This window comes from Artemia franciscana, chromosome 8, assembly GCF_032884065.1.
Source record: "Artemia franciscana chromosome 8, ASM3288406v1, whole genome shotgun sequence".
Lineage (NCBI taxonomy): Eukaryota > Metazoa > Arthropoda > Branchiopoda > Anostraca > Artemiidae > Artemia > Artemia franciscana.
In genome coordinates, this window is record NC_088870.1 from 9,240,528 (window position 1) to 9,251,875 (window position 11,348).

Sequence of the window (11,348 nt, forward strand, 5' to 3'; positions counted from 1 at the left end):
TATTCCGAGAGACGGCATAGTACGATTTAATAACCCCGTTATTTCTTGCTTCAGAGTATAATCGCCGAGTTGTTGAGGGGTGTAATTATAGAAGATTAAATTCGTTCTTTTCTGCTCTGCTTCGAGCCTGTTGGCTCGTTCATAAGAGACTGCTAGGTCGGATTTCACATTTTCCAGCTCTTTTTTAATTTCATCATTTGTCTTAGCGTTGTTAGATAACTGCGTATTAATGTTACTTAACTGTACTTGTATGGCATCAATGCTATCCGAAAGTTCAGGAATCGTATTAACTTTCTGCGAAAGCACCGGTAATAAATCCAGTTTAAAATTAATTTCTTGCAAGAACTGGGCACTTTGTATTTTCTCGGCCTCTCGTGTTTGGACTGCTTTTTACATCCTTACAAACTTATCAAAGTGCAAAATGTAAAACCTTTATCACTCCTTGATTTGATCCAGTATCGTTAATTAGCAATAAGACTTTTTTTTTTATCACCATTCGAAAAAAATTACAATATTGGCTCAAAGCCACGCGGGAGAGAAACGTTATTTCAATCTTGGTTTAAACTAGTTAGTTACACAATTTGTCTTAATGTAAGCATGGATGTTATCCGAAGGAAATGAAATCTGGTTTTGTTGTTAACTCCTTGAACTCTGAATGAAAACTGTTATACATACTTATGGGTAGTATAACTATCTCAAGTATGGTTGTTTTGAATGTTTTTTGTGGCAATTCCGTTTGAAATCCTGGTAAATTTGAAAAGGTTATACTTTTCTTTTTTTCTTGTGTATGTCAAAATTTGATTTATAGACCATCGGTTACAATGTGCTATAGATGTTGGAGATATAGCCCATATTTTTGAATGGACACGTTGGATGTATTGATCATATTGATTTTCTTTTATATTGTTCGTTTTTAAAGATAATTAAAATTGTCTGTTTTTTCAAAATTCAGTATATCTAAGTTGCCAAATTTGGAAATTGTTGAAATTATGAGCTTTTGTTTTTATGTTTTATTTTTACCTTAACTTGAGACCTGACCAAAATTTTCTTTTTCCAAACAGTCAGGCACGTACGAGGGAATCTAATTTGAAGGAAAGAATATTTACAGAAAAGGATCCCAATATACGCAAAAGAAGTTACGAAAATATTGACAAACCAGAAAAACCTTGAGACTTCTGGAGGGTGGAGGGGTGCTATGGCTTTCAATGTGAAACCTCTTATATAATTTTTTTACACCTAATGCCTCACACTACTATCTTTGTCAAAGAAATGGTCAGATATGTAAATCTAGATCCAGATTGGGAGGGGGGATTGAAAATTTTTTCCCTGTTGATCCTCAGCGTAGTGAATGCCATCAGAAACTGGTCTCTGGCCTGGGTACCAAAAGTTTTGATTTGGATGAGGTTATTAGTTATTCCTAATATTCTGAAGCAGTATTGTCTCATGATAATTCTGCCCCTATATGGGGAATTATATAACTGGCTATTAAGCTGCAATTATGTACACTAGAGTAATATCATCAAGGAATTGACAGTGCCGCAAATCTTCTAATAATTATATGCAACTTTGGCTTGTAAACCAGAGCGGCCACAAGATCCCCAAAGGTCCCTTTTTCTGCCAAAAAAAAAGACTTCTGAAGTCCATATTTTTGACTCCTTGAATCTGTGGCAGCCCTGGTAAACTTCTGAACAGAACCTGAAAGCAATTCTAATATAATGTACTCCTTATGCCAGGCTACAAAGAAAGTGTTTTTGAAAAGAACGCAAATTTGCAGAAAATGAGACAAGCAAATTTACAGAATTAATTTTATTATCCCTTTCTGGGACTTTGTCAATGGAACACCAGATATCTACCTGACACAGAGTGGGACTCGTCAGTAGGTTATTGTCAAGCAGTGGATTCCAGATGGTGAGTTGTAGAGTTGATATCCTTCAACCCCAACAAATATAAAGAAAATAATAGTGGGAAAAAAGGTACATTTGGGTATATAATGTCTCGTGATTCACTGCCTTTGGCCGGGAGTGCATTTTTTGGGTGTGTGCAAATCTCCCGACACTTCCTGTGTTTTTCGCCCAGATTTCTCCAGGTACTCATTTAGAGCTGGGTCGTCTCGGGCTCAGCTTACAGAGACACCATTGACCGACGTTCCAACCAAATCTACTGCAACACCAGGACTCGAATCCCTGTCTTCAGGATTTCAAGTCTACCGCTCTGATCATTCCAATTTCTATTTTAGAGCAAGTGCAAATAGGGGGAAAAGAAGGCAAGGAAGTTGATCGAAACTATCCCTGATTTTAGTGTATCTGGTGATCAGTATTATTAGATGAAAGTAACCGTTCTCTTTCAATTTTTAGAGCAAGTCAAAAAAGGGGAAAAAAGGAGGCAAGAAAGTTGATGGAAGCTCTCTCCTTGGTTTCAGTGTATCTGGTGCTTCAGATCGTTTCAACGTTGGTGAAAGAGATTACGGAAATTGAACAACTTTATTGCCAGTGATTTTTGATTTTTAATTTTGGATGAACATGCAAAAGGTGTACCTGTTGAATCCTACTACGCCCACTTTAAAAAGGATTTTTTAGTGTTTGTGTTTTGTTAAGGCCAGCTTTAAAGAAAGTGTTTGTGTTATAGACAAACCGTAACAAGAGTATAGGCGTATCGCCATATTAATTGGCTTAAAATGAAAACAGTTTGTGCTGCAAGTGGTCTTACGTGCTTTATTTGCGGCTTTTTGTTATATCTTTATTATTCTGTTGCACTTAGCGGCCAAGTGTATCCTATTTGGTTAAAAGCCATTGCATAGTCACTTCGTAATTGTTTATATTGTAATTAAAGACGCGTAGGAATTTAACCCACTTGATGGCACTGGAATGCATCGGTAATAATCTGGTATCAGAAGATAAAATTTTGATTCTGCTGCTAATTGTTTTGGTAAATGAAAATCCAAATTCAATTTGGTGTTGTAATTATTGGTCACTAATTTACACTATCAACTGTTTCATCATCTTTTTCTTCTTCTTTTCTCAGGTGTCCAAGGGTGCATATGCACTACAAATTTATTGATGACATCACAATATCTGCCTACAAGATAGGAGGAATTTCCTCTTTTGGTAGGAGGAAATACCTCCTCCCTCCCTGATTTAAAAAATCGTGGCATTAAAATGAATGTTTACATTCTCTCCTTAAACTTCATAACCCATGTACACAAGAAATAGCCATGCTGTAATTTCTTGCAACTAGGGACAAGTGATAAAAAGAATAAAGCCCCTTGGCTGAAAACCGAGTTTTAATTTGTCCATTTGAATCGTCCCTTAATTGTATTGTTTCTTCTGTCCCTAGATGGTCAACCCAAAACTCAATTTAAAATTGAAACTTTAAAAATTAAAAATTTAAAACTGAAAATTTAACGCAAATAAAAATTATTCGTAAAACCTTAAAACCAAAAGTGCAAAATCACAACTTCAAAATATAAGCTTCTAACAAGAAATCTTAAGGCCAAACAAAACTTTAAAGCTGACGATTTAAAATTAATTTTTCTGAAACTAAATTTAAAATTGAAACTTCAAAATTAAAACTTTAAAACAGCCATACTATAAGTTCTTACAACTAGGGACAAGTGATAAAAAGAATAAAGCTCCTTGGCTGAAAAGTAAGTTTTAATCCGTCGATTTTAATCGTCTTTAATCGTATTGTTTCTTCTGTCCCTAGATGGTCAACCCTTTCTTCCAAAACACCAGTAGCTAGATAAATAGATAGATAATACATTATTTATAAACGATATTTATTTTATAGTTTAAAAGTTTGGTTTAGTTTTATCTAACTAAAGCTAAGTTTTATCACAAGCTAAAAAGAAAGCCAAATTCGCAGTATAAATCCAACAGTATTAAAATAAAAATAGTATCACAAGCTTAATGGAAGTCAAAAATCATTAAAAATAAAAGGAAGAATTAAAAACTATAAAAAAGGCTTGTGTAAAAAAGAAATAAGACTGAAAACTTGAAACAAACGAAGAACTAGAGCTAAAAATACGTTACAAAGGAGTGAAACGAAATAGAAAGCGGTAGTACGAATACTGTCAATAATAATTGCGGCAACACGCGATCAACTAAAAAAGAGACTTGGGTGTAAATGTATGAGCAGTTCACTACATAAGGAGACATGCTAGTAATACATTCTTACTTCATGGAATGCAAAATTATCCTATTTAACATATTATCTACCGGGGGAACCTTTATCATCACTTCTTTCGCTGTATTTCCAGTTTTTAAAGCACATTTTCAATATTTATGTCTATTCTTCAAGTCTTGAAAATCTTTTATAAAACCAACTCCCAAAAGCTGTAAAAATTAACCAACAGGGAAAAAAGTAATGCTAAAGGGTTCTCCCACCTAAAAATCTGTTAACTAGGGTTATTTTGCATATTATTAAGTAGGAATTGTTTTCTTAACATGTCTCCTTATGTTATGGACTTCTCATACATTTATACCGAGACTTGCAACGTTTGGTGGTCCATTGTCAGTTATGTCACTTATTATTCCTGTTCTTGATCCATTATCTGATAATATCCTCAATTAAAAGTATTTACGGCTGTTAAAAAACTGAACTGGGTAATATGAAGAACATATTAATCGAATTAGTTGCGGATATAGCTAGGTCCATAGTACATGCCGGTTTAATTTTTTTTCTATTTTTTGGCATCAGCACTAAAAACTTAGGGCTTGATATACCATTAGTCAATTATTTATCTACCTAATTCTTGAATATTTGAAGTTTGCTTTCTCTCAAAACATAAAAAGTGCGCATGCGTACTTGTTCCTTTGGATGGCTTTAAGGTCTATGGTCTTATTGCAGTTTGTCTATGGTTTGTGTTTTTAGTGGTGCTTTATGTATGGGATATTTAATAAATGCACAAAGACCTTGAAATTAAATGTGCCAGGAAGAATTTGAGTGACTCGAAGTTGAATTGTATGACAATTGTATCTTAATTTGTACAGTCGTTACGTTTTCCCATCGATTGATAATACAAGCGTTCTTCGAACTAGTTGTACTTATACATTCTTTAGAAACAGGAAAAATTAGGAGCTTTTATGTTCATTATTATCTTTTATAAACAGTTATACAAAAAAATGAAATCGTCCACAATTCACTATAATCAAGGGTAATAAAGACATTATCGGGTAATAAAGGCATTATATGAATTATTACCCTATAATGTCTCTATTACCAACATCGATTAGCTGTAACAACCGGGCATTATAAACAAACATTTGTATTTCCACGGAAATATTTGGATCAGCCATTTGATGTCAAAGAAAAAAAGAAAATCCTCTACCTCCATATTAAAAAACATGGTTTAAACCTTTATCTTTGTTTTTTTCGACGTACCTTCGCAAGTTTATCGCTAGTCAGAAAGAAAAGTCAAACAGTTCGTCTCTTTTTACCCATTCTTGTTTTGTTAATTTTTGAGCCAGTAAAAAGAACAAAAATTTCACGAATTCCAAATTGTTTTTACAAGTAATCTCTCTGTTTCCCTTTGGTAATTGTTCCTAAGAAACAAGAACTATGAGGAAATGGGAGGAAATGTTGAAAGTATTATCTAAAAGGAACAAAAACAGAGCGAAGTCTTGACCCGTCCAAAGCGTAATTACAATGAGGTAATTACGCTAACGTTTATAGCGTAAATTACAAAGCGTAATTTGTACAGTCGTTACGTTTTCCCGTCGATTGGTAATACAAGCGTTCTTCGAACTAGCTGTACTTATACATTCTTTAGAAACAGGAAAAATTAGGAGCTTTTATGTTCATTATTATCTTCTACAAACAGTCATACAAAAAAAATGAAATCGTCCACAATTCACTATAATTAAGGCTAATAAAAACAGGTATTATATGAAGATAATAAAAGAAGAAGCAATAAAAGAGAAAAGCAACTTAAAAAGAAGAAGAAAAAGGCTACTGGATCAGTATTAAAGCCCAAAGACGCCTTAGCTGTTATAATTGGGTATTATAAATAGATATTTATTTTTCCACGGAAATATTTTGATCAGCCATTTGATGTCAAAAAGAAAAAAAGAAATGTTAATATCCTCTACCTCCATATTAAAAAGTATGGTTTAAATCTTTTTGTATGTTTTTCGGTGTATTTTCGCAAGTTAATCGTATGTCAGAAAGGAAATTAAATAACTACGTCTTTTTATACCCGCTGTTGCTTTGTTAATTTTTGAGCTAGTAAAAGGAAAGAAAATTTGGCGAGTTCCAAACTGTTTTGACAACTAACCCCTCTATATCCCGCTCTTATTATACTTCTTCATAAAACAAGATTTTGAATACAACTCCCAATCTAAGTTCTACAGAACATAGTGCGGTAAAAAACAGGAAGTGTTGAAAATATTAGTTAAAAGGGAAGAAAACGAGCGAAGTTTGACTTGTCTGAATTGTTAGATGTTTTTAGAAAAGTGTGCTCAAATATATTGGGTAAATTACAAGAGTAGAAACTGGCGCTAGAATCGAAAAAAAATTCAATAGATCCACTTTTTAATGCAGTAATAATGCAAAATTAGAGATGCCGATCTTATAATAAGTATCCGAATCTTAGTTAATAAGTGTCTTATCTTCGTTTCCGAAAAAAAAACCAACTAGGAGTCTGAAAAATGCCAAGAGACACCAAAGGCTAGATAGTGTTGGTGTTTTTTTTTTTTTTTTTTTTCATAATCATACAAGCTCCCAGTCTTACAGGTTGCCTGTTCTATAACTTGTTTCCGTCAACCAACCAGACTGTATACACGAAGAGGGGTTGCCTTCACACATACTTATACCCTTAAGATCCAGACCCCAGTCTAGGTACAGAGTTATACTTAGGCATGTGTGCGGATAACATTTTTTTCTGTCGGATGATCTGGGTTAAAATGAAACTCATCAGTATACCTTTCTCTTCAATCTTTTGCATTTTATGTTTTAAGGTTAAACTAATTTGGCTTTTGAACACCTCAAATCTCGTCCGAAGTTCATATGTGGTTTACTTCCTTTATTCTCTTTATTGGTCCTTTCTAAGGATTTGGTCCTTGGGTACACCCAAAGGACATGCCTAAGTCGTTTATAATGCCCTTTCGAGATATACTTCGTATTGTACAGTGCTACGTCTATTGTGTATTTTAAACACTGATTGAAAACTTATCCACATGTGTAAAAAACGAAAATGTCGATTTAACGTACACCATGTCTCTAAATCTTTTAAATATTTCATAATTAGTCATTCTGGTATTATGAAGAAGATACCCGACTTCTGAACTTGGTCCAAGGTAGTTAAAAGAAGGTGCAGGGGTCATCTCAGATGCCCAAAAACTTTTTTTTTATTCCCTTTTTTCTGAAAAATTTTTGTTGTCTTTTTGTACAATCTTTTATTCCCGGAAGAACAATATAAAAAAGAATTTTCCATGGTTCATTTAGTGGTATTCTTGACCAGAAAGGTGGTGCGTAGCTAAAATCCGGCAATGGTATCTATTTTCTTGGCGAAATCTGTTTATTCTTGTAAATCATCCAGTCCCTTTGAATCATTGGCGCCACCAGACAGGGGCAATGACTCCTTCGGGAAACAAGAAAATATTTTCCCAAATGATCAAAAGAAAAATACTCCTAATTAAATCCTGGCAGGGACAACATTCCTGATAGTATTCGTCTGTCCCCCACAAGTAGGAAATACCTGTTGGGGCTTTTGATTTAAAGGGAAAACTGTATGAGATATTTATATTTACTTCTTTTTTTTCTCCTTATGCATTGATGAAGTTCATAAGTCCATTTATTTTTTCTAGGAGTTTTGAATACGTGCAAATATTGAATTTTTTCCTCTCTTTTCTTAGAGGCATTATTGTTTGGAAAATTACCACCTCAAATTATGCTTTGTAATCATAAATGCAACGACAAATTCATGGATCCTTGTTGTTCTCCTTTTTTGGATTTTTTTTTCGTCACATTTCATGAAATGCTTCCTTCAAAATATGAATAAAAACCAAACAAAGCTATAAATTAAAAATTAATCAAAATTTTTGTCGAGAATGTGCTCCTAATTCACATAGAAGACTGAAAAAAGAAGTAGTGTGTAATTGGAGAAAATAGCTTTGTTCCTAAGTTTCTAGTCCAATTGCGGTTTATTAACCCAAATGCAATATAAAACTAATGCTACATATTTATATTTTACATTTGTATGTAGAATTTATATTTTTGGCGTTTTTGAGTTAAAGTTCAAACATCAACACGTTTTCTGAACATTCTATTTAACAAATTTTCTAATACCTCGCATCTGACCCGCTTTCATTATTACATACATGCCAACAAACGAGTTTTGCCCAGATTAAGAATAAACAGGTGTTTGGGTCCTTGTGTGGCTGATTATTTGTTTTAAAGGGGGTCAGCGTTTCGACTGTAAGCTCAGTCAGAGTCAACCCAGCTACAAACAGGTACCTAAGGGGAAAAGCAAGGGAAGTGTCGGATGGTTCCAATCACGCAGAGCCCTCCTGGTCCAAAGCAGAGTAAAGAGGCTAGATGCTGAGTTACTTGGACCATTGGTTATATTGCAAAAAGAAGTTGACCTTTTAAGAAAAAGAAAACGTCACTGTGTGTAGCACTTTGTCACTGTAATTTGTGTAATAGCTTATACTGTGATTAGTGATTAGTTTATACCTGATTAGTCTTTAACCAAAGAGACCTTTAACCAAAGAGTCTTTAACCAATAGTTTCGTAGAAAAGTGTCATAGTTTCATTGGTTCACGCTTATGAAGTATTTTCACAAGCCAATTATATTATGATCTTAAAGCATGTCAGAAAAGGAGGTCAAATAATCCCGCATTATTAAGAACTGACCAATTGGCCCGGAAATGGAACAAGTTAAATTCTACTCGATTTGCTCTTCTTTGTGAGATTTTAAACCAGTAAAAAGAACGAAGTTTTAGTCAGTAAAATAGTCTCTCTAATTATTTGTGATTTAAAAAGAAGAAGAAAAAAAGCTACTTTTTCGACGTATTTTCGCAAGATTATCACATGTTAAAAAGGGAAGTCAAATAACTCCGTCTCTTTCTACCCGTTGTTGCTTTTTTAATTTTTGGCCAGTAAAAAGGACGAAAATTTGACGAGTTCCAAATTGTTTTTTACAAGTAACCACTTTATTTTTCTTTGGTAATACTTCCTAACAAAACAAGAACTAAGAGCAAATGGGGGGGGGGGTTGAAATTATTATGAAAAAGGGGCAAAAACAGAACGAATCCTTAGCTTGTTCAAAGTGTAAATTACAAGAGCAGAAACTGGCGAGGGTACTTAGAGTAATATTAAGACGATATTGGCATACAGAGTTAAGACCAATAGCGGTATAGTGGCTATGAAGTGGTTCGACAACAAGAGCGTCTGCATTGCTTCGTCATTTGTCGGCGCTGAACGTTCAGGCAACTGCTAACATTGGGACAGTAAGTTGAAGAAGTAGATTGACGTTGTTCGTCTCCTGTGCATTGCTGAGTGCAACAAATTCACGGGTGGCGCTGACCTCAGTGACATGCTCATTGGGCTGTACAGGATAGATATCCATGGGAAGAAATGGTATATGCGTCTCTTTTACAATTTCTTGGATGTTTCAGTCGTCAACGCATTGTTCCTTTATCATTGTCATATGGGTGAGCATGGCCGAACCCACAAAAAGAGCTTCTTAGACTTAAAGAACGAAATCGCCATCTACCCTATCTCTACAAGTGATGCAACTCCAAGGTCTCGTGGAAGACCCCTCAGAGACCAAGGCTGTTTCACTCCAAAAAGACCAAAGCCATATGATAGTGTTCACTATGACGGCATCCAGCATTAGCCGGATGCAGTGGCTCATAAGAAGCAATGCCGGCTCTGCTCCGCTTGTGCTCGAATCCAGTGTTCAAAGTGCCAGATTTCATTGTGTCTGGTGCAGAAGAGAAACTGTTTCAAAATCTTTCATACCCAATGACAATTTTATATTTCTTCTTCCTTGTAGTGTCAGCAAAAATAAATTTCCATGTCAGATCAGTATATGGATTTTGCAGCTTGTGACAGCGAATGATGCTAATTCATCATAGGTGAGCTCATTTAAGGTTAAAATCTGGAAATGGATTTTTTTTTTGACCTATCATAATTCAGCCCTGAAAGGGTTTATAGCTTCAAATGAAGGTTGTGGTTGAAGCGTAATTTTTCACATCTTGTAGCATCGAAGCGTTCCTTGAGAAAACGATAAAGGTTGTAACAAAGTATTAAAACAAACCTCTCTGGCTTTTAAACCCTCCAAGCTGCTTCAGATCTTAGGCCACGGCTGAAACTAGTCGGATTTTTTTTTTATTAATGGTTTTTTTTTTTTTTTTAATGATTTTTTTAGACTTCATTCAATTTTTACAACTGTGTGTTGTAAATGTCTTCTTAGGAAACGGTATGGGTATTACTGAATTGGATTCGTAAACTTACACATTGGCTTCTCCAACGTCACAAGGAGCTGCGAGGCCATTCCTTGTAAGTTCGTTTTATAAAAGCCAATTTGACTGAGCCCAGCTACTCCTCTCTTTTACAGTGTTTAAATAATGGATTATTGCCTAAATTTGAATTTCATTAACCATTTATGTATAAATTAGAGGGATGGGAAAGCAAATATTGTGGTTATCGCATTCGATTACTTTTTCTAGACGTCTATTTTTCTGTGTTCATGTTTTTACTTACACGTAGAGGGCAAAGATGGTGTTCCCCTCCCAAAGATTCTTTCGAAAAATTATTTCTTGCAAAAGTTGAGAAATTTCTTTCCTCGAGTCAGACTCCGTACCTGTGTTTTTGCCCAAACTAAACCGTAACGCAATTTTATCTCAGCAAAAAAAAGGTTAAAAGTCTAGTGTTTCTCCAGAAAACGTTACACCTAACTTAAGAAATATAATTTTACTGTTTAAGAAGTTTTACCAGAAATTTAAACGTTTCTTACGTAATGCAGCAGCGCTGCCTAGATAAAAAGTGAACTGGGCTCTGTGTATTGTTATTTATTTTTTCTTTTTTTAAGTTTTTTTTTACCAGGTCACTTCGTACGGAAAGAGCTATCGTGGAAGCTTCAGAGCGGGGCTTATTCGATTGGAAATTCAAATCTCTAATGCATGTTTATAAGTCAAAGATGATTAATTCCCTCTTTTGTCGTTTTTAGATACTCTCTTCCCTGACCTTTTTAGATATTCCCTGTCGTCAACTCTGATCACAATTCTGAGATTCCCATTCTGTTCAAAATAGTCAAAATGTTCAATAATTATGTTTTGACTTGATTGTTTTGGCATGTTTCGACCCATTTTGGCTTGATTATCCATTTTAATTTCTGCTCGTTTTGG

General features: G+C 34.6%; 1 protein-coding gene across 1 annotated transcript in view; it reads left to right on the forward strand.

Annotated features, from left to right (window-relative positions):
- Positions 1-4,032, forward strand: part of LOC136030605 (GRB10-interacting GYF protein 2-like) — an 86,071-nt gene extending 82,039 nt beyond the window's left edge. Inside the window, exon 24 of the mRNA XM_065709674.1 lies at positions 2,355-4,032. Coding sequence (XP_065565746.1) covers positions 2,355-2,474 — 120 coding nt within the window. The 3' untranslated portion in view covers positions 2,475-4,032. The remainder of the gene's footprint in view (positions 1-2,354) is intronic.
- Positions 4,033-11,348: the final 7,316 nt, after the last annotated feature.